The sequence below is a fragment of the Cinclus cinclus genome, chromosome 34 (genome assembly GCF_963662255.1).
Source record: "Cinclus cinclus chromosome 34, bCinCin1.1, whole genome shotgun sequence".
Classification (NCBI taxonomy): Eukaryota; Metazoa; Chordata; class Aves; order Passeriformes; family Cinclidae; genus Cinclus; species Cinclus cinclus.
In genome coordinates, this window is record NC_085079.1 from 598,740 (window position 1) to 621,859 (window position 23,120).

Sequence of the window (23,120 nt, forward strand, 5' to 3'; positions counted from 1 at the left end):
ACCAGTACAGGGTGACACTGGGACCAGTACAGGGTGGCAGTAGGTGGCACTGGGACCAGTACAGGGTGACCCTGGGACCAGTACAGGGTGACACTGGTACTGAAAACGCACTGGGACCAGTACAGGGTGACCCTGGGACCAGTACAGGGTGACACTGGTACTGAAAACGCACTGGGACCAGTACAGGGTGACACTGGGACCAGTACAGGGTGGCAGTAGGTGGCACTGGGACCAGTACAGGGTGACCCTGGGACCAGTACAGGGTGACACTGGTACTGAAAAGCACTGGGACCAGCAGGGGGCGCGCTGCCAGCGCGGGGGGCGTGGCCACGCTGAGGACACCTCGCTCCAGCCAATGGTACAAGCCCCTTCCAAGCGCCAGCCAATCTGTGCGCGGCAGCTCCGCCATGCTCCGCCCCCGCTCCCCCCTCCCCTCGGGCAGCGCGCGGGGCCGCACGTGCCCCAAAGGAGGCGTGGCCTCGCTCGACGTAGCCCCGCCCATCTGTTTTTTTGCTCCGCCCCCTGGAGGCCCGGCTGGGGTGGGGGAGGGGCGGGGGGGAGGTGTCCCGTTTTTAACCCTTTTGTCCCCAAAAACGGGGGGGGGGGGGTTTACAACCCCTCCCCCACCCTTCTGTCCGCTTCTGGCACGGGAAAATTTGGGATTCGCGCGGGAAAACTGGGAACTGGCAGAAGAAAAATTTGGGATTCGCACACGGAAATTTGGGGTTTGCAGAAGGAAAATTTGGGATTCCCATGGGAAATTTGGGATTTGAAGAAGAAAATTTGGGAACTGTGCAGGGAAATTTGGGATTCGAACTCGGAAAATTGGGATTTGCACGAGGAAATTTGGGATTTGAACACAGGAATTCTGGAGTTTGAAGGAGGAAAACTGGGATTTGAACACAGGAATTTGGGATTTGCAAGGGGAAATTTGGGATTTGAACACAGGAATTCTCGGATTTGCATGGAAAATTTGGGGCGTGTGAGGGAAATTTGGGAACTGAACACGGAAATCTGGGAATTGAACAGAGAAATTTGGGAAGTGCACGTGGAAATTTGGGATTTGTGAGGGAAAATTGGGATTCCAACACTGAAATTTGGGATCGGCACATGGAAAACTGGGAATTGCACACAGAAATTTGGGATTTCCATGGGAAATTTGGGGTTTGGAGGGAAATATGGGATTCGAACACGGAAATTTGGGGTTTGTGAGGGAAATTTGGGATTTGTGAGGGAAATTTGGGATTTCCATTGGAAATTTGGGATTGTGAGAGAAATTTGGGATTGGGACACGGAGATTTGGGAATTGCACACAGAAATCTGGGATTTCCATGGGAAATTTGGGATTTGTGAGGGAAATTTGTGGTTTGTGAGGGAAATTTGGGATTTGTGAGGGAAATTTGGGATTCGAACACGGAAATTTGGGGTTTGTGAGGGAAATTTGGGATTGGCACACGGAAATTTGGGATTTGTGAGGGAAATTTGGGATTTGAACATGGAAATTTGGGGTTTGTGAGGAAAATTTGGGATGGGGACATGGAAATTTGGGAATTGCACACAGAAATTTGGGATTTCCATTGGAAATTTGGGATTTCTGAGGGAAATTTGGGGTTTGTGAGGGAAATTTGGGATTTCTGAGGGAAATTTGGGGTTTGTGAGGGAAATTTGGGATTCAAACACGGAAATTTGGGATTTGTGAGGGAAATTTGGTGTTTGTGAGGGAAATTTGGGGTTTCCATGGGAAATTTGGGGTTTGGAGGGAAATATGGGATTTGAACATGGAAATTTGGGATTTGTGAGGGAAATTTGGGATTGGGACATGGAAATTTGGGATTTGTGAGGGAAATTTGGGATTGGGACATGGAAATTTGGGATTGGGACATGGAAATTTGGGATTTCCATGGGAAATTTGGGGTTTGTGAGGGAAATTTGGGATTCAAACACGGAAATTTGGGATTTGTGAGGGAAATTTGGGATTCGAACACGGAAATTTGGGATTCGAACACGGAAATTTGGGATTTGTGAGGGAAAATTGGGATTCCAACACTGAAATTTGGGATCGGCACATGGAAAACTGGGAATTGCACACAGAAATTTGGGATTTCCATGGGAAATTTGGGGTTTGGAGGGAAATTTGGGATTCAAACACGGAAATTTGGGGTTTGTGAGGGAAATTTGGGATTTCCATTGGAAATTTGGGATTTGTGAGGGAAATTTGGGATGGGGACATGGAAATTTGGGAATTGCACACAGAAATTTGGGATTTCCATGGGAAATTTGGGGTTTGTGAGGGAAATTTGGGGTTTGTGAGGGAAATTTGGGATTCGAACACAGAAATTTGGGATTTGTGCGGGAAATTTGGGGTTTGTGAAGGAAATTTGGGATTTCCATGGGAAATTTGGGGTTTGTGAGGGAAATTTGGTGTTTGTGAGGGAAATTTGGGATTTCCATGGGAAATTTGGGGTTTGTGAGGGAAATTTGGGATTGGGACATGGAAATTTGGGATTTGTGAGGGAAATTTGGGGTTTGTGAAGGAAATTTGGGATTTCCATGGGAAATTTGGGGTTTGTGAGGGAAATTTGGGATTTGAACACGGAAATTTGGGATTTGTGAGGGAAATTTGGGATTTGAACACGGAAATTTGGGAATTGCACACAGAAATTTGGGATTTCCATGGGAAATTTGGGATTTGTGAGGGAAATTTGGGGTTTGTGAAGGAAATTTGGGATTTCCATGGGAAATTTGGGGTTTGGAGGGAAATTTGGGATTGGGACACAGAAATTTGGGATTTCCATGGGAAATTTGGGAATTGCACACAGAAATTTGGGATTTCAATGGGAAATTTGGGGTTTGTGAGGGAAATTTGGGATTAGGACATGGAAACTTGGGATTTGTGAGGGAAATTTGGGATTCGAACATGGAAATTTGGGGTTTGTGAGGGAAAATTGGGATTGGCACACGGAAATCTGGGAATTGCACCCAGAAATTTGGGATTTCCATGGGAAATTTGGGATTCGAACACGGAAATTTGGGAATTGCACGGGGAAATTCCACGAGGGATCACGTGACCCCTTGCACGAGGACCGCGCCCCCCGGCGTCACGTGAGCAGACCCCGCCCCCCCCGCGCGCCCTCCCTCACGTGACCCTCCCCCAGCAACAACGGCCGAGCCGCGCTCTGATTGGACGGCGCTTCCGTGACGTCACAACTGGGCGCGCCGGCCCCGTTGCCATGGCAACCGCGGGAGCCGGGGGGGGGGTGGAGGGGAGGCCTCGAAAAGGGAAATTTGGACCCAAAAAAGTCTTAAAATGGGCCCAAAAAATTTGATTTGGAGACTGTAAAGGGAACTTCGGGCTAAAAAGAAAACCCCCCAAAAAAGCAGAATTTGGGTCTAAAATTGAAGATTTTAGACCTAAAAATAAGGCAGGTGAACCTAAACGCGAGAGTTTTGGCTTATAAATGGGATTTTGGAACAGCAAAAAGGAGATTTTTTTTTTGTTGTTGTTGTTCCAAAAAATAGTTTAGCCTTAAAAATTTATCATTTTTGTGCTCTCCAAAAATGGGTTTCAGGTTCCCAAAAATGAGACGTTTGCGCCCAAAAAGATTTTTGGTCCTAGAAATGAGGTTTTCTACTCTCCAAATAATTAGGTATGGACATTTAAAAGAGGATTTGGAGGCCAAAAAGAAGATTTTGATCCAAAAAATTAGGATGTTGTCTTTTAAATAGGGTCTAATATTGTGTGGTTTTAACTTAAGAGAGCAATTTGACCCTAAATTTGAGAATTTGGACCCAATAATGAGGGTTGAGTCTGAAAAGAGGATTTAGGCTCTAAAAGTAATGTTTGAGACCCCAAAAATTACATTTTTCTTGCCCAAAAAAGGGGTTTTAAACTCTGTACCAGGAGGTTTGCTCCTAAAAAGTGGCTCTTGCCCTCCAAAATTAGGGAAAATCAAGATTTAGACCTTAAATTAAAGTTTTTAGTTCTTAAAAATTTGGTTTGGGCCCCAAAATGAGGTTACGAACCCCAAAAATGGAGATTTTACCTTAAAAAGATCGAGATTCTTGAGCTAAAAATACAACTTTTTAAACATAACAATTAAACTTGGAGGTTTAAACAAGCTTTAGATGCAAGAATTGGGCATTTATCCCCAAAATGGGGCTTTACCTCTTTTTAAATGATGCTTTGGAACCCTAAAAATGAGGGTTTGGACCCTAAAAACGAAAGTTTAAGTTGATAAACGAGAGGATTTTGATGCTAAGATTTTTTTTTTTTTTTCACAAAAGGATATGGGAACCTAAAAATGAGGATTTTGATAAAAAACTTGGGGTCGACCTTAAAAATTAACTTCTGGACGCCAAAAAAAAGAGGGATTTGGCCCCAAAAACGGGACTCTGGAAAGGAGAAATTTTGGGTTTTTATGGGGGAAAAAAAAAAGATTTTGGGGCTCTCGCCCTCCCCCACCGTGGCTGTGCCCAAAATCCCTAAGCCCCGCCCACCTCCCTTTGATTGACAGAAAGGGGCGGGGTTAATTGCACAAAACGCTCTAATTAGCAGCGGCCGCGTCTTCAGGCCCCGCCCCCATGTCCGACGTCACACAGGAAGTCCCGCCTTTTGTTGTCATGACGTCACTTCCGGCTCCTCCATTTTGGCAGCGGCCATGTTGTGGCGCTGGAAAAGTCCCGCCCCCCCTTCTTTTCTATGGGGGTGTGGCCAAAAAGATTCCACCCCTTTTGTGGGCGGGGGGAATTCTCGTGGCCAATGGGAGCGTGGTGGGAAGAAGCCCCGCCCCTTTCACGGAAGTGATGCCTCAAAGCTGCCAAAGCTCCGCCTCCCCCAGGTGAAACCACGCCCATCTCTGTAAACCACGCTCCCAGACAATGCCATATATGGATAGGCCACACCCCTTAAGTGCCCCCACTCTGTCAGGCCACACCCACCGGCATCCGGGGTCCTCCCCCTTCCCGCCTGCGGCTTCATTTTGGGGCAAATTCTTCCCTTTTTGGGGTCCTCCATTCCTCTTTGCCTCGAGGGGGCGGATCTTCAGGGCGGGGCGTGTCCTTCCATTTTTTGGGGGGGCTCTCCCCTTTTTTGGGTTCTGGCCCCTCCCCCCCATCTCATACCTTGTAATAGGCGGGGGGAGGGGCGGTGGGGGGGAGGGGCAGCTCACGCAGGGGGTGGGCGGGGCCGTGAGGGCGTGGCCGGGGCCCTGCCCCTCCCCCACCCCGCGGGGTTTTTGGGGGTCTCCGGGGGCGTCGCCTCCACCACAGGGCCCCCCCAGCCCCCACCAGCGCCAGCAACGCCGCCCCTCCCCCCGCACCTCCCAGCACCGCCCCACCACGTGCGGGGGGAGGGCCCGGCCCGGGTGGGCTCGTCTGATTGGCTGAACCTAGAAAAAGGGGGGGAAGGGTCAGGGAGGAGGGGCTTCAGGTGGGAAAAGCCCCTCCCCCACATGCCCCTCCCCCCACCTTTACCTGTCCAGTCTTGGTCCGGCAGCGGCTCCTCCCCGGGGCCTGGATTGGGGGGGAGGGGAGGGTGAGGAAGGGGATGGTGGGGGAGGGGCGGGGTGGGGGAGGGGTCACTCACGCTGTCCCACTCGCAGGGTGACCCTCATGGCCCGGGTCAGGCAGGCCCCGCCCTGTCGGTTCTCCAGCCCCTCGGGGGTCCCGTCTGAGGTGGCTACGGGAACATGGTGACGTCATGAGTGATGACGTCACCAGTGATGTCCTCACGCATATATCCGAACCCCTCCCCCCACCCTGGTGATGTCACAACCCGGTCACGCCCTCCCTTTGATGTCATCATCCTTTGTGGTGATGTCACACCCCGGTGACAGCTGCCCTGTGATGTCATCCCGCACCCCAGTGATGTCACAGCTTCACTCTGCTGTCCACTGATGACATCACAGGGGAGCGATTACATCATAGTGACGCCACTCCTGCCCTACTGCGTCACCTTCCCTGTGGCATCTCGCATCTGAAGTCATCACCAACCCCCAGGTGACGTCACTACCTCTTTTGATGATGTCACCACCTTGGTGACATCACAGCCTGATGACATCACAGGGACCTCCCTGGTGACAAAAGACCCCCACCCCCCCAAAAAAACCCAGCTTACAGCTGGCCCTGATGACATCACCACCGTTGCATGATGACATCACCACCCTTTACAATGACATCACCCCCCCAGGTAACGACATCACCGCCCCTCCCAACACCACCACCCCCTCCCCGCGATGACGTCACGGCTCACTGATGATGTAATAGTCGTGCTGGCGGCGGAACTCGTGTCCCCAGAGGTTGGGGCTGAACTCCTGGAATTTGATGGTGAAGCGCACGTCGCGCTGCGGGCGGTCGCAGGTGAGCAGCAGGGTGGGGGCGGGGGGCACCTGGCAGCGCCGCGCCTGCGCCCCGCCCACCAGGTAGAGCTTGTAGTACTCGTACTGAGAACCCCCCGCGCCCCCCGGGCACACCAGGTCCAGGCGGTCACCGATCTGGGGGTACAGCACGTAGCCACCGTCCTCCAGGAACCTGCGGGGACACGGTGACACTGTGACACTGAGTGAAACTGTGTGACACTGTGAGTGTGACACTGTGTGTGACACTGAGTGAAACTGTGTGACACTGTAACACTGTGACACTGTGTGTGACACTGTGTGACACTGTGACACTGTGTGTGACACTGAGTGACACTGTGTGTGAGACACTGCGTGTGTGACACTGTGTGTGACATTGTGACACTGTGAGTGAGACACTGTGTGTGACACTGAGGGTACAGCACGTAGCCACCGTCCTCCAGGAACCTGCGGGGACACGGTGACACTGTGTGACACTGAGTGAAACTGTGTGACACTGTGAGTGTGACACTGTGTGTGACACTGAGTGAAACTGTGTGACACTGTGAGTGTGACACTGTGTGTGACACTGAGTGACACTGTGTGTGAGACACTGCGTGTGTGACACTGAGGGTACAGCACATAGCCACCGTCCTCCAGGAACCTGCAGGGACACGGTGACACCGTGTGTGACACTGAGTGAAACTGTGTGACACTGTGAGTGTGACACTGTGTGTGACACTGAGTGACACTGTGACACTGTGTGTGACAATGTGAGTGACACTGTGTGACACTGTGAGTGTGACACTGTGTGACACTGTGTGTGAGACACTGCGTGTGCGACACTGTGTGTGACATGTGTCTGACATTGTGTGTGTGACACTGTGTGTGACACTGTGACACTGTGTGTGACAATGTGAGTGACACTGTGTGACACTGTGAGTGTGACACTGTGTGTGACACTGAGTGAAATTGTGACACTGTGTGTGACAATGTGAGTGACACTGTGTGACACTGTGACACTGTGTGTGACACTGAGTGACACTGTGACACTGTGTGTGACAATGTGAGTGACACTGTGTGACACTGTGAGTGTGACACTGTGTGTGACACTGAGTGACACTGTGACACTGTGTGTGACAATGTGAGTGACACTGTGTGACACTGTGAGTGTGACACTGTGTGTGACACTGTGACACTGTGTGTGACACTGTGAGTGACACTGTGTGACACTGTGAGTGTGACACTGTGTGTGACACTGAGTGAAATTGTGACACTGTGTGTGACACTGAGTGACACTGTGTGACACTGTGTGTGACATTGTGAGTGACACTGTGAGTGTGCACTGTGAGTGTGACACTGTGTGTGACACTGTGTGTGAGACACTGCGTGTGCGACACTGTGTGTGACGTGTGTCTGACATTGTGTGTGTGACACTGTGACACTGTGACACTGTGTGTGACACTGAGTGACACTGTGACACTGTGTGTGACAATGTGAGTGACACTGTGTGACACTGTGAGTGTGACACTGTGTGTGACACTGTGACACTGTGTGTGACAATGTGAGTGACACTGTGTGACACTGTGAGTGTGACACTGTGTGTGACACTGTGTGTGAGACACTGCGTGTGACGCTGTGAGTGCGACACTGCATGTGTGACACTGAGGGTACAGCACGTACCACCGTCCTCCAGGAACATGCAGAGACACGGTGACACTGTGTGACACTGAGTGACACTGTGTGTGACACTGAGTGACACTGTGTGTGACACTGCGTGTGACACTGTGTGTGACACTGTGTGTGACGCTGTGTGTGTGACACTGTGATTGTGACACTGCGTGTGTGGCACTGAGGGTACAGCACGTAGCCACCGTCCTCCAGGAACCTGCGGGGACACGGTGACACCGTGTGTGACATTGTGTGTTACACTGTGTGTGACACCGTGACACTGTGAGTGACACTGTGTGTGACACTGTGTGTGTGACACTGTGTGTGTGACACTGTGTGCGTGACACTGTGTGTGACGCTGTGTGTGTGACACTGTGTGTGACACTGAGTGACACTGCGAGTGGCACTGTGATTGTGACACTGCGTGTGACGCTGTGAGTGCGACACTGCATGTGTGACACTGAGGGTACAGCACGTACCACCGTCCTCCAGGAACATGCGGAGACACGGTGACACCGTGTGTGACATTTTGTGTTACACTGTGTGTGACACCGTGACACTGTGAGTGACACTGTGAGTGACACTGTGTGTGACACTGTGTGTGACATTGTGAGTGACACTGTGTGACACTGTGAGTGTGACACTGTGTGTGACACTGTGTGTGAGACACTGCGTGTGCGACACTGTGTGTGACATGTGTCTGACATTGTGTGTGTGACACTGTGACACTGTGACACTGTGTGTGACATTGTGACACTGTGAGTGAGACACTGTGTGTGACACTGTGTGTGTGACACTGTGATTGTGACACTGCGTGTGTGGCACTGAGGGTACAGCACGTAGCCACCGTCCTCCAGGAACATGCGGAGACACGGTGACATTGTGTGTTACACTGTGTGTGACACCGTGACACTGTGAGTGACACTGTGTGTGACACTGTGTGTGTGACACTGTGAGTGTGACACTGTGAGTGTGACACTGCGTGTGACACTGTGTGTGACACTGTGAGTGTGACACTGCGTGTGACACTGTGTGTGACACTGTGTGTGACGCTGTGTGCATGACACTGTGTGTGTGACACTGTGATTGTGACACTGTGTGCGTGACACTGTGTGTGTGACACTGTGATTGTGACACTGTGTGCGTGACACTGTGTGTCACTGTGTGACACTGTGTGTGACACTGTGTGACACCACAGCAGGGTGACACTGCCAGGTGTGGAGACACGGTGACACCCCCGTGACAGTGGCACCCCCGTGATGGTGACACCCCTGTGACAGTGACACCCGCGTGATGGTGACACCCCAATCACAGTGACACCCCGTGACGGTGACACCCCCGCCAGGCGCCCCCGCAGGGTTGGCCGGGGGGTGGGGCAGCCATTGTTGTCACCGTGGGAACGGCGCCGCTGCCCCTCCCCCACACGCTCCGTGGGGGGCCTGGGGTGGGGGAGGGGATGCAGCAGGGGGGACCCGGGGCTGGGGGCACCCAAGGGGGAGGGAGGGGGGGTGTGACAACGTGGGACTGTGGGTGTCACTGTCACACACCCAGAGTGTCACACGGTGTCACACACACTGTCACACAAAATCACAGCGTGTCACATACACTGTCACACGTTACCACAGTGTCACAGAATGTCACACGGTGTCACGGTGTCAGTCACAGTGTCACACGGTGTCACATACACTGTCACACATCACAGTGTTGCACAAGCAAGGTATCACGGTGTCACACTCGTGTCATTCGCATTGTCACAGTGTCACATACACTGTCACACGGTGTCACAGTTACAGCGTCACGGTGTCACACAATGTCACACACGTTGTCACCCACAGCCACGCACAGCCCCCTCGTGTCACCCCTCCCCCATGTCCCCATCCCCATCTCTTGGGGTGACAAGACCCCCCCACACTGAGTCCCCCACCAACATCTTCTCACCACCCCCCAACTCTCTCAACACTCCCCCAACACCCTCTCCCCTCTGCCCCCCCCCCCAAATTTTCAGGCCCTCAAGACCCCCCCAAATCCCTCAAGTGTCTCAGTCCCTCAAGACCCCCCAAATCCCCCCGGGTCCCCCCCAATTCCCCTCTCTCCCCCAATACCCTAAAGACCCCCCAGCCCCCCAATCCCCCAGAGCTTCGGTTCCCCAAGACTCCCCCCGGTGCCCCCCAATATCCTAAAGACCCTCCCCAGACCCCCCAATCCTCTCAGAGCGCCCCCCCCCGCCCCCCAAACCTCTGAACCCCTCAAGTTCCCCCGGTACCCCCCAAACCCCTCAGAACCCCAAGCCCCCCAATATCCTAAAGACCCCCCCAGACCCCCCAATCAAGAGTCTCGGTCCCCCAAACCCCCCTGGTCCCCCCAACGCCTTTGAACCCCCAAACTCCTGAACCCCCCCAGTCCCCTCCGGCCGCCCCAAACCTTTTGAACCCCCCAATCCCTACCAGCTCCCCCAAACCCCTTAACCCCTGAATCCCCCCCCCCTTCCCGGTCACCCCAAACCCTCTGGACCCCTCAAACTTCAGAACCCCTCAATCCCCTCCAACCTCCCGGACCCCTGAATCTCTCTCGGTCACCCCAAACCCTCTGACCCCACCCCCAATCCCCTCCAGCCCCCTCCCCGGCGCCCCCCCGAGCTCACCGCCGGTTCCCCGTGTGCCAAACCACCGGCTCCAGGCTCAGCCCCGCGGCCCCCGCGCCCAGCACGGCCACCAGCAGCGCCGCCGCTCGTCCCGCCATCGCCCCCCGCCCCACCTCGGGAGGGGGCTCCGACCCCGGCCCCGGCCCCCGGCAGAGGCGGGACCCCCACCAGGACCCCCCGAGCCCAGCCCGGACTCGAACCCGGGTCCCTGCGGGGCCGCCCCGGCTGAGACCGAGCCGGCTGCGGGGGGCGGGGCTTTTAGGAGGAGGTGTGGCATTGAGGGTGTGGTTTAAACCAGGGGCGGGGCCTAGATAGGCGCGGCGGTGGGCGTGGTCATAGAAGGGTGTGGTGGGCGTGGCTTGTTAAATCCACGACGGGAGGGGTCTGGTGTGGGCGTGGCTTAAAATTTAGGTGTGGTGTGTGTGGGCGTGGCTTAGGGTTAATTAGCAATTAAAGGCAGTGCATCTATTAGGAAGGGGCGTGGTCAAATTAACACAGACCATGGTGTGGGTGTGGCCAGCAATGACACAACCTCCATGGTGACATCACACCATCACTGTTGCCATGGTGATGGTGAAGCTGCTTAGTAACAGACTCCACCCCCTTTTTTGGGGGGCGGGGCACCCTCTTAAAGGGGCACCACTGTAATTGGAGGGTGGGGACCACTGAGGGGGTGGGGCAGATTTTGGGGTTCCTGGGGGGTTTTTGGGTGCAGGGGGAAGTTTTGGCCACACCTCCCTCTGGGATGGCCCACGTGGGTGACAGAGGGTGACAGTCACAATGCCTTTAGTACAACCGGGACCTGAGGGTGACATCTGGGGTCCCCAGAGTGACATTTGTGACCCCCGAAGGTGACAGTCACTGTCCCTGGGTTCGATGACAATCGGTGTCCCCGAGGGTGTCCCTGGACAGGTGACACTCAGTGTCCACGGTCCCGGTGTTCCCGGGGGTGTCCCAGCTGTTGTCCTCAAGGAGGTGACACTCGGTGTCCCAAGGGAGGTGACAATCACCAATCCTGGTGTCCCCAGGAATTTGACAATCCTCAGTCCTGGTGTCCCCAAGGAGGTGACACTCGGTGTCCCCGTGTCCCCAGTCGCCAGTTCAGGTGTCCCCCGGGGAGGTGACACTCAGTGTCCCTGGTGTCCCTGGGGAGGTGACAATCACCAGTCCCAGAGAGGTGACAGTCACTGGTCTCCAGGGAGGTGACACTCCATGTCCCCGGAGAGATGACCATCATCATTCCCAGTGTCCTCGGGGAGGTGACAATCCCCAGTCCCAGTGTCCCCGGGGAGGTGACACTCATCAGGGGAGGTGACAATCCCCAGTCCCAGTGTCCCCGGGGAGGTGACACTCATCATTCCCAGTGTCCCCGGGGAGGTGACAATCCCCAGTCCCAGTGTCCCCGGGGAGGTGACACTCATCATTCCCAGTGTCCCCGGGGAGGTGACAATCCCCAGTCCCCGTGTCCTCGCTGGATTGGGGTCCCCACCACCAGAGCTGCAGCCGGATGTCCCCTCCTGGGGGTGGCCCGTCCTCTGTCCCCTCGTGCTCGCTGTCACTGTCCCACGGCGCCGGGAACAGGCGCTGGCCCGAGGCCGTGGCCAGGAGAGGCAGCCAGGGGTGCAGGCTGGGGGGGGGAAAATTTGGGGGAGATTAGGGGGATTTGGGGTGGAAATTTGGGGTGGAAAGTCGGGGTGAAAATTTGGGGGATATGGGGAAATTTGGGGTGAAATTTTGGGGCAGATTAGGGGGATTTGGGGTGGAAATTTGGGGATTTTTGGGGGGAAAATTAGGGGATTTTGGGGTGGAAATTGTGAGATTTGGGTTGAAATTTTGGGGATTTTTTGGGGGTAAAAATTGGAGGATTTTGAGGTGGAAATTCGGGGTGAAAATTTGGGGGAGTTTGGGGTGAAAATTTGGGGATTTAGGGGTGAAAATCTGGAGGTTTCAGGGAGTTTGGGGTGGAAATCGGGGGAATTTTGAGTGGAAATTTGGGGGATTAGAGGGAGACTGGGGGGATTTGGGGTGGAAATCTGGGGATTTTGGAGTGAAGATTTGGGGATTTCGGGGAGTTCGGGGTGAAAATTTGAGGATTTTCGGGTGGAAAATCAGGGATTTTGGGGAGTTTGGGGTGGAGCTTGGAAGGGAATTTGGGGTGGAAATTGGGAGGGCGGGGGGGGAAATTTGGGGGATTCGGGTATAAATTTGGGGGATTTTGAGGTGGAAATTCGTGAAATTTTGGAGCACGGATTTGGGTTAAAAAATATGGGAAAATGAAGGAATTCAGGGAGACCAAGACAACAATTTGGGGGATATTTCAGGGGGGTCTCAGGTGTTTTGTGTCTGATTTTTTTAGGGGAGCAGATCCCAAATATTTGGGTGCAGCTCCCAGGTTTTAAGGGAGGGGGGGGGGGTCTCCCCAAATTTTTTTTTTTTTTGGGGGGGAGGGGGGGGGGGGTGTTACCTGGTGCCGTTGATGCAGTCACGGAGGGCACGGAAGCGAAAAAGGGGGGGCAGCTCAGGGGGGTCCCCAGTTCCAGGGGGGGTCAGAGTGTCCCAAACGGTGACAAAACCATCGGTGTCACCGCTGACCAAAAACTGCCCTGACCTGGTTGGGGGTGAAGAGTCAGGAGGGGGGAAAATGAGACCCCAAAAAAAGGACCCAGGGGTCTGGGACCACCCCCCAGAAAGGATGGAGGGGTTTAAGGACCCCCCACCCCTCTTTGATCCCCACCCAAAATTTTAACCAGGGGTCCTGGATATCCTAAATATACCCCAGGAGAAGGTTTAGGTGTTCAGGACACTCCAAAATTACCCTCAAAAGGTGACCCAGGTGTCCAGGATGTCCCCAAAAGATGACCCAGGTGTTCAGGAGACCCCAAAACGTGACCCAGGTGTTCAGGACCCCCAAAATTCCCTTCAAAAGGTGCCCCAGGTGTCCAGGATGTCCCCAGACGTGCCCCAGGTGATCAGGACACCCAAAATCTCCCCCAAGAGAAGGTTCAGGTGTCCTGGACACCCCCAAAATTCCCTTCAAAAGGTACCCCAGGTGTCCAGGACACCCCAAAGTTTCCTCTAAAATGTGACCCAGATGTTCAGGATCCCCTAAATCTCCCCCAGGAGAAGGTCCAGGTGTTCAGGACCCCCAAAATTCCCTCTTAAAGGTGCCCCAGGTGTCCTGAACACCCCAAAATTCCCATAAAAAGATGACCCAGGTGTCCATGACATCCCTAAAACGTGCCCCTCTTTTTTTGGGGGGGGGGGGGGGGGGGGGGGGGGGGGTGTCACTCACGGGTCGAGGTCAAAGGTCACGCGCTGATTGGTGGCCACGCGCCGCGGCAGCGCCAGGAGGGGACGATCGGGGACACGAAGGTCCCAGCACAGGATGTGGCGGTCCTGGGGGGAGGGGGAGCCAGGGACACGCCCATCAGGCTCAAGCCACGCCCCCACTCATCCGACAGCCCAGCCCATAAACCACGCCCACAAAGCCACACCCATTTTGAGGCACTACACCCCCAGCACTGAGCCCACACCCACCCATAAGCCACGCCCACAAAGCCACACCCATCTCAATGGGAGACACCCATCGAAACCCACGCCCAGTTTAGTGTGCCACACCCTCACCGAGGCCACGCCCACAAACCACACCCACCTAAATGCGACACGCCCATCAAACCCCACCCCTACATTTTTTGGGGTGCCACACCCACCTTCCTCCCCCCCACGTACAGGTGAGTCCCGCAGGGGCTGAAGCGCAGGTGAGTGGGCGCAGCTGGGAGGCGGGGCCAGAACGCCACGGCCCCGCCCCCCTCCCACCGGGTACAGCCCCAGGCTCCCGCCCATAGGAGCCACAGGCGAACAGTGATTGGCTGGGGCTGAAGGCCAGGCAGCCAATCAGGCCTCGCTGACCCTTGCCCCGCCCTCTGTGGTGTGAGGGGTGGAGACATGGATTAGGCCACGCCTCCATTAGTGAGGCCACACCCCCTTGGATCCCACCCACCCAAATCTCATTTTCCATTGAACTGTGCTCGTCCAAGCCACGCCCACGGGTTCCACCCACCCCCCAAAATCCATCAACCCCCCTTAGCCACACCCCAGTGCCCCTCCCTTTTTACCACACCTAAGCCACGCCCCCTTCCCACAAAATAAAGGGGGATTCACCACCCTATGACCACACCCATTTAAGCCCCACCCCCTTTACCCCCATCAAAACCCACATTTTCCCCCCAAAATGGGAGGGTGGGGGGCACGAATCACCCCCCAGCCCCACCCTGAGACCCCATCCCCTTTAGGCCCTGCCCACTTTTTGACCTGTCCCTCACACCGCAGGCCTGTCTCCTGGTCCCGCCCCCTTTTGACCCCACCCCCATTAAGCCCCACCCCCTCAGACCCCACCCCTTTAGGCCCCGCCCCTCACTCCTCAGCGCTCTCTCCAGGCCGCTCTTCCCCGGGCCGCTCGGGTCGGGAATTCTCGCACGGCGCCGTCGAATCCCCCCAGGAGCCGGGAGCCATCGGGGGCGAACGCCAGAGAGTGGGGGGCCACCGGTTCGTCCTGGGGGACCCCAAAAATCCCCAAATCCAAACCGGGATGTCAGTGGGGGACCCCAAAACCCTGAGGGGGTCCCCTCCCCACCTCAGGTGCCCTTTTTCCCCCAGTTTCCCCCCACAATCCCCCAGTTCCCCTCCAGTCTCTACCAGTTGCTCTCAGCTCCCTCCCGGTCCCTCTCCGGTTGCTCCCAGTTCCTCCAGCGCCCTCCCAGTTCTCCCAGTACACACCAGGTGGTTGTGGGCGCGGAACGATCCCCGCAGGGTCCCATCGAAGGCGTCCCAAAGGTGCACGGGGTTGTCACGGCTGCTGGAGGCCACCCTGACCAGTACAAACCAGTATGGACCAGTACAGACCAGTATGGACCTCCCAGGAAGCTTCCCTGGCAGCCACCCTGCCCAGTACACACCAGTATGGACCAGTACAGACCCCTCCGACCCCTGCTCCCAGTACACCCCCCAGTTCATCCCAGTAAGAACCAGTTACACCTTGCAGACCCCTGAGCCCCTCCCAGGATCCTCCTCTAAAGCCCCAGGTTCTCCCAGTTCATCCCAGTAACAACCAGTGCCTTCCCAGTGCCTCCATTTTCTTTCCAGTCCTCTCCCAGTACATCCCAGTCCTTCTCAGTCCCTCCCAGTACAGCCCAGTCCTCCCCCAGTCCCTTCCCAGTGCCTCCCAGTAGCTCACAGGCAGGTGGCGGGCTGGCTGGAGTTCATCAGGGGGTACCAGGTGAAGTCGTAGATGGTGTCACCTTCGGCCACCTGCACGGCCGGGGCCTGAGAGACCACAGAGTGACCCCCAGAGTGACCCAGAGTGACCACGGAGTGACCCAGAGTGACCACAGAGTGACCCAGAGTGACCACTGAGTGACACAGAGTGACCCCCAGAGTGACCCAGAGTGACCCAGAGTGACACAGAGTGACCCAGAGTGACCACGGAGTGACCACTGAGTGACACAGAGTGACACAGAGTGACCACTGAGTGACACAGAGTGACCCCCAGAGTGACCCAGAGTGACACAGAGTGACCCAGAGTGACCCAGAGTGACCACGGAGTGACCACTGAGTGACACAGAGTGACACAGAGTGACCACTGAGTGACACAGAGTGACCCCCAGAGTGACCCAGAGTGACACAGAGTGACCCAGAGTGACCACGGAGTGACCACTGAGTGACACAGAGTGACACAGAGTGACCACTGAGTGACCACTGAGTGACCCAGAGTGACCCCCAGAGTGACACAGAGTGACCCCCAAGTGACCACAGAATCACACAGAGTGACCCAGAGTGACCACGGAGTGACGCAGAGTGACCCCTGAGACCCCCACACCAACCCACAGCCACCCCAAATCCTCCCCCAGGATCCCCCAAACCCACTCCAGGACCCCCAGAGTGACCCCCCCATGACCCCCACACCCCTCACCCACCAGCTCGGGCAGGGGCAGCCCCGGGGGGGGTCCCAGGGGGAGGGGGAGGTCGAAGATCCTCAGGACGTTGTCGTTGCTGCAGGTCAGGACACAGGAGCCATCGGGGGCCCTGGGAAGGGGGGGACACCCCCAGTGTCACCCCAAAATATCCCAAAATATCCCCCAGGGGTGGGGGGGCGACACCCCCATTGTCACCCCAAAATATCCCCCAGGTGTGGGGGGGGGGACATCCCCATTGTCACCCCAAAATATCCCCCAAAATATCCCCCAAGTGTTGGGGGACCCCAATTTTGAAACCCCCTAGGGGACCCCAGGAGGACCAGAAGGTTTTTGGGGTGATTTAGAGAGGTTTTTGGACGTGATTTTAGGAGGTTTTTAGGGTGATTTCGGTAGGTCTTTTGGGGTGATTTTAGGTTTTTTTTTTGGGGGGGGGTGATTTAGGGGAGTTTGGGGATAATTTACAGAGGTTTTTGGGGGTGAATTAGGAAGGGTTTTTGAGGTGATTTAGGGAGAGCTTGTGAGATTTTTTTTTTTTTTTTTTTTTTTTTGGGGGGGGGTCTCTCACCATTTGCATCCTCGCAGGAAATTTTCGGGGCGCCGCGCGAATTCCTCCCGAGCCCCCCAAACCTGGCTGGGGAGGCGACTCAGCTCGTACGGGAAAAACCTGAAGAGAACGAGGAGTGCCAGGGATCCCCCAAAACCCCTCAGAGAGTCACAGACCCCTCCCCCAAAAAAAAAAAAAAAAAAAAAAAAAAAAAACAACCCACCAAAATCCTCCCTCAAAACTCACTCGACAGCCTCGGACTCCTCCATGGCCGCGTCCTGAGGGGTCTCAGGAGATTTGGGGACCTCATGAGGGGCTGCGGGGGGAAGGGAGAGGTCAGAACCCCGCTCCTACACCCGAATTCCCCCAAAATCCCCCAAAATTCCCACAAAACCTCCCCCCCCCCCCCCCCAACTCCAACCGTCCGCTGTGGGCGCCGCCATGACACCCAGAGGTCACGCCCCCTCTGCGGCCACGTGATCCTTCTGAACACGCCCATTTCCAGCCATATATGGAGCCGGGAGATTGTGATTGGTTCCTTCCTCTGTGGGCGGGGCCTCTGAGTTTCCCGCCAAAAGCGGGGCACGTGATTTGGGGTCTTGGAAAATGGGACCCCAAAATGGGCCCCAAAAAATGGTTCAGGGAAACTTGGGGGATCCCAAAAAATGGTTCAGGGGGACCTGAGGGATCCCAAAAATGGTTCAGGGTAACTTGGGGCACCCCAAAATAGGCCCCAAAAATGGTTCAGGGGGACCGGGAGCACCCCAAAAATGGTTCAGGGGCACTTGGGGGATCCCAAAAACGGTTCAGGGGGACCTGGGGCACCCCAAAATGGGATCGAGAGGGGCTCTTAGGGACATAGGATGCCCCAAAATGGACCCAAAAAGGGTTAATGGGGACTTGGGGAACCCCAAAATGTCACCTGAAGGGTTCAGGGGGACCTGGGATACCCCAAAATGTTCCAGAGGGACTTGGTGCACCCCAAAATGTCACCTGAAGGGTTTGGGGATGTCCCCTCCCTTATCCATCCCCCCCCCACCTCCAAAAAAAAAGAAGTCAAAAAAGGTGAAAATCAGTAAAACTTTTATTGATTTCCCCCCCCACCAAAACTCGAAATTCCCCCAAAATTTGTTTCCCCCTCCCCCCCCCCCCAGTCCCCCACAACAACCCCAAAAGTGAAAACAGCAAAATAAAGAGGGGAGGATGGGGGACAAAGGACCCCCCCAAAAAAAGAAAAAACACCGAACCCCCAAAATCGCCACCAAGAACCCCCCCAACCCCTCCCCCATCCCATTAATGAACAACCCCCATAAATTACAAACCCCTCCCCCCACCACCGGCACCCCCAAATTCGGGGGGGGGGGGGGGTCCCACACCTGCCCCTCCCCCACCCCAACTGGGAGGGTCACCCCAAATTTAAAGGTCAGAGCCTGGTTTGGGGATCAAACCCCAATTTTAGGGGTTTTACCTCAATTTTGGGGTCACCCCCCCAATTTTGGGGTTCCCCCCTCAAACTTGAGAATATCTCCAATTTTGGGGGCGACCCCAAATTTAAGGGTCACCCCAAATTTTGCCATCACCACCCTTTGGTGTCACCTCCGAATTTCGGGGTCACCCCAATTTTGGGGTCATCCCAAATTTCACGGTCACCCCAAAATTCTTCTGGGGACTTTGGGGGTGACAATTTGCGGGGTGACAACCCCATAGAAACTTGGGGGTCACCCCCATGGCCTGAAGAGGGTTTTTTTTTGGGGGGGGGAGGGTGACACCCCTGACCCCATTAGAATTTGGGGGTTCAGGGAGTGACACACCCGAATCGATGTGGGTTTTTTTTTTTGGGGGGGGGGGGGGGGGTGGGTTGACAACAGCCACAGCCTCAAATCAATTTTGGGGTCACCCCCACGACCTGGGGGGCTTTTTGTGAGGGTGACAACAACCCAAATCCAATATTGACTTGGGGGGTTTTTTGGTGAGACAACAACCGCAATCCCATATTACCATGAGGATTTTTTGGGGTGACAACAACCCCAACCCCATTTGGTTTGGGGTTTTTGGGAGGGTGACAACCACCACATCCCCACATCAATTTTGGGGTCACTCCCACAGACTGGGGTTTTTTTTTTGGGGTGACAACAACCCCGATCCCACATCAATTTTGGGGTCACCCCCATGACCTAAAGGGTTTTTTGGGAGGGTGACAACAACTGCAATCCAATATTGCCATGGGGATATTTTTGGGGTGCCAACAACCCAAATCCAATATTGACTTGGGGATTTTTTTGGGGTGCCAACAACCCCGACCCCATTTGGTTTGGGGTTTTTGAGAGGGTGACAACCGCAATCCGATATCGATCTGTGGGTTTTTTTGAGGTGGCAACAACCCGGATCCCCTACTGATCTGGGGGTTTTTTGAGGTGACAACAACTCCATCCCCACACTGACTTGAAGTTTTTTGGGAGGGTGACAACAACCCCAATCCAATATTGACTTGGGGATGTTTTTGGGTTGACAACAACCCCGATCCCATCTGATCTGGGGCTTTTTCAGTTGTCGTCGTCGCTGTCGTCGGGGCTGATGGCCGGGCTGGTGAGGCTGTAGGTCGGTGACGTGGGGCTGTAACCGGGGGACGTGGGGCTGTACGTGGAACCCTTGGGCGAGGTGGGGCTGTAGGTGGGCGAGGTGGGGCTGTACTTGGGCGAGGTGGGGCTGTAGGTGGGCGAGGTGGGGCTGTACTTGGGAGACGTCGGGGTGTAGACGGGCGAGGTGGGGCTGTAGGTGGGCGACGTGGGGCTGTACTTGGGGGTGGTGGGGCTGTAGGTGGGAGAGGTGGGACTGTACTTGGGCGACGTGGGGCTGTACTTGGGAGATGTGGGGCTGTACTTGGGAGAGGTCGGGGTGTACTCGGGGGAGCTGGGGCTGTAGCTGGGACTGGTTGGGGTGTACTTGGGGGATGTGGGGCTGTAACTGGGGCTGCTGGGGCTGTAACTGGGGCTGCTGGGGGTGTAGGTGGGTGACTGCGGGGTGTAGCGGGGGCTGGATGGGGAGTAACTGGGAGAGGTGGGGCTGTAACTGGGAGAGGTGGGGCTGTAACTGGGAGAGGTGGGGCTGTAGTTGGGTGAGGTCGGGGTGTAGTTGGGGCTGGTGGGGCTGTAACTGGGAGAGGTGGGGCTGTAACTGGGAGAGGTCGGGGTGTAGTTGGGGCTGGTGGGGCTGTAGTTGGGAGAGGTCGGGCTGTAACTGGGAGAGGTGGGGCTGTAACTGGGAGAAGTCGGGCTGTAACTGGGAGAGGTGGGGCTGTAACTGGGAGAAGTCGGGCTGTAGCTTGGCGAGGTCGGGCTGTAACTGGGAGAGGTCGGGCTGTAACTGGGAGACGTGGGGCTGTAACTGGGAGAGGTCGGGCTGTAACTGGGAGAGGTCGGGCTGTAACTGGGAGACGTGGGGCTGTAGCTCGGTGACGTAGGGCTGTAACTGGGCGAGGTCGGGCTGTAACTGGGAGAGGTCGGGCTGTAACTGGGAGAGGTTGGGCTGTAACTGGGAGAGGTGGGGCTGTAGTTGGGCGAGGTGGGGCTGTAACTGGGAGAAGTGGGGCTGTAACTGGGAGAGGTGGGGCTGTAACTGGGGCTCTGCGGCGTGTAGCCCCCCGGTGACCGCGGCTCGTAGGCGGGGGACGTCGGGCTGTAGCTGGGGGACATGGCCCCACCTGCGGAGAGGGGACACGGGGGGTCAGCACGGCACTGCTCAGGGTGTTGGGGGGCTCAGTGAGGGGGTGTTGGGTGTCTCTGTGGGGGTGTTATGGGGTGCTGGGCAGTGTGGGAGTGTTGGGGATCACTTTGAGGGGGTGTTGGGGATCTCTGTGCGGCTGTTGAGGTGCTGTGGGAGTGTTGAGGGTCTCTGTGTGGGGATGTTGGGGTGTTGTGGGGGTGTTGTGCAGGCGTTGGGGGTCTCTGGGTGCTATGGGGGTGTTGTGGGGGTGTTGGGGATCACTTTGAGGAGACGTTCAGGTGCTATGGGGGTGTTGGGGGTCTCGTTGTGGGGGTGTTATGGGGTGTTGTGGGTATTACGGGGTGTTATGGGGGTGTTGTGCAAGTGTTGGGGTCTCTCTGTGGGGCTGTTGGGGTTTTGTGGGGCTCACTGAGGAGGCGTTATGGGGCTGTTTCAGGGTGGTTTTGGGTTATTTTAGGGTGTTTCAACGTGTTTGGGGTGTTTTGGGGTTATTTAGGGTCATTTTAGGTGTATTTTAGGGTGCTTCAAAATGTTTGGGGTATTTCAGGGTGTTTTGGGGTTATTTAGGGTCGTTTTAGGCGGATTTTAGGGTGTTTCAAAGTGTTTGGGGTGTTTCAGGGTGTTTTTGGGTTATTTAGGGTTCTTTTAGGTGTACTTTAGGGTGTTTCAAGGTGTTTGGGGTGTTTCAGGGTGTTTTTGGGTTATTTAGGGTTCTTTTAGGTGTACTTTAGGGTGTTTCAAGGTGTTTGGTGTGTTTCAGGGTGTTTTTGGGTTATTTAGGGTTCTTTTAGGTGTACTTTAGGGTGTTTCAAGGTGTTTGGGGTGTTTCAGGGTGTTTTTGGGTTATTTAGGGTTCTTTTAGGTGTACTTTAGGGTGTTTCAAGGTGTTTGGGGTGTTTCAGGGTGTTTTTTGGGTTTCTGTGTATGTAGGGCTATTCTAAGAATATTTTGTGAGTTTTGGGGTATTTTAAGGTTATTTTGGGGTGTTTCTGGGGTTTCTGTGTATTTAGGGTTATTTTAAGGGTATTTTGTGAGTTTTGGGGGTATTTTTGGGGTACTTTAGGGTCTGTACTCACCTGGGGAGGGGATGTAGGGGCTGGAGGGGCCGGGTGACCCCGGGGAGCCGGGGGTGGGGGACCAGGCCGGGGAATAACCGGGGCTGAAGCCGGAGGCGTCGGAGGCGGCGCTGGGGGAGAACCCGGCCCCGCCCGGGGTCATCCCGCTGCCTGTGGGGGGGGAAAAAGGGGGTCAGGGGGATCTGAAATACAGCCTGGAACCCCAAAAAAACACAACCTGAGATCCCAAAATATAAACTGAGACCTCAAAACACAACCTGAGATCCCAAAATAGAAAAGTGAGACATCAAAACCAACACCAAATACAGTCTGAGACCCCAAAACAGAACCTGAGACCCCAAAACAGAACCTGAGACCTCAAAACAGAACCTGAGACCCCAAAACCAACCCCAAAACAGAACCTGAGACCTCAAAACAGAACTTGAGACCCCAAAACCAACCCCAATACAGAACCTGAGACCCCTAAACAGAACCTGAGACCCCAATACAGAACCTGAGACCCCTAAACAGAACCTAAGACCCCAAAACCAACCCCAAAACAGAACCTGAGACCTCAAAACAGAACCTGAGACCCTAAAACAGAACCTGAGACCCCAAAACCAACCCCAATACAGAACCTGAGACCCCTAAACAGAACCTGAGACCCCTAAACCAACCCCAAAACAGAACCTGAGACCCCAAAACAGAACCTGAGACCCCAAAACCAACCCCAAAACAGAACCTGAGACCTCAAAACAGAACCTGAGACCCCAAAATCAATCCCAATACAGAACCTGAGACCTCAAAACAGAACCTGAGACCCCAAAACCAACCCCAAAACAGAACCTGAGACCTCAAAACAGAACCTGAGACCCCAAAACAGAACCTGAGACCCCAAAACCAACCCCAAAACAGAACCTGAGACCTCAAAACAGAACCTGAGACCCCAAAACCAACCCCAAAACAGAACCTGAGACCCCAAAACAGAACCTGAGACCTCAAAACAGAACCCGAGACCCCAAAACCAACCCCAAAACAGAACCTGAGACCTCAAAACAGAACCTGAGACCTCAAAACAGAACCTGAGACCCCCAAACCATCCCCAAAACAGAACCTGAGACCTCAAAACAGAACCTGAGACCTCAAAACAGAACCTGAGACCCCCAAACCATCCCCAAAACA

At 55.0% G+C, this 23,120-nt stretch overlaps 3 protein-coding genes across 4 annotated transcripts in view; all 3 read right to left on the bottom strand.

Annotated features, from left to right (window-relative positions):
* Positions 1-5,341: 5,341 nt before the first annotated feature.
* On the bottom strand, positions 5,342-11,947 carry EFNB3 (ephrin B3). Its single transcript, XM_062512162.1, has 5 exons — positions 11,809-11,947; positions 10,645-11,002; positions 6,251-6,528; positions 5,473-5,677; positions 5,342-5,387 (listed from the first exon to the last, which is right to left on the bottom strand). Exons 1-4 carry the CDS (start codon positions 11,945-11,947, stop codon positions 5,577-5,579), a joined length of 876 nt encoding a protein of 291 aa, XP_062368146.1. The 3' UTR covers positions 5,342-5,387; positions 5,473-5,576.
* WRAP53 (WD repeat containing antisense to TP53) lies at positions 11,947-17,551 on the bottom strand. Its single transcript, XM_062512163.1, has 11 exons — positions 17,407-17,551; positions 17,182-17,280; positions 16,617-16,725; positions 15,878-15,966; positions 15,421-15,511; positions 15,072-15,196; positions 14,355-14,567; positions 14,182-14,296; positions 13,937-14,076; positions 13,109-13,252; positions 11,947-12,271 (listed from the first exon to the last, which is right to left on the bottom strand). The coding sequence occupies exons 1-11, from the start codon at positions 17,427-17,429 to the stop codon at positions 11,947-11,949; spliced, it is 1,473 nt and encodes a 490-aa protein (XP_062368147.1). The 5' UTR covers positions 17,430-17,551.
* Positions 17,552-19,561: 2,010 nt separating this feature from the next.
* Positions 19,562-23,120, bottom strand: part of POLR2A (RNA polymerase II subunit A) — a 54,123-nt gene continuing 50,564 nt past the window's right edge. For both annotated transcript variants that reach the window (XM_062512184.1, XM_062512185.1), the window contains 2 exons: positions 21,960-22,109; positions 19,562-20,860 (listed from right to left, as the gene is read on the bottom strand). In XM_062512184.1, the coding sequence (XP_062368168.1) occupies positions 19,704-20,860; positions 21,960-22,109 (1,307 nt within the window). In that variant the 3' untranslated portion in view covers positions 19,562-19,703. The remainder of the gene's footprint in view (positions 20,861-21,959; positions 22,110-23,120) is intronic.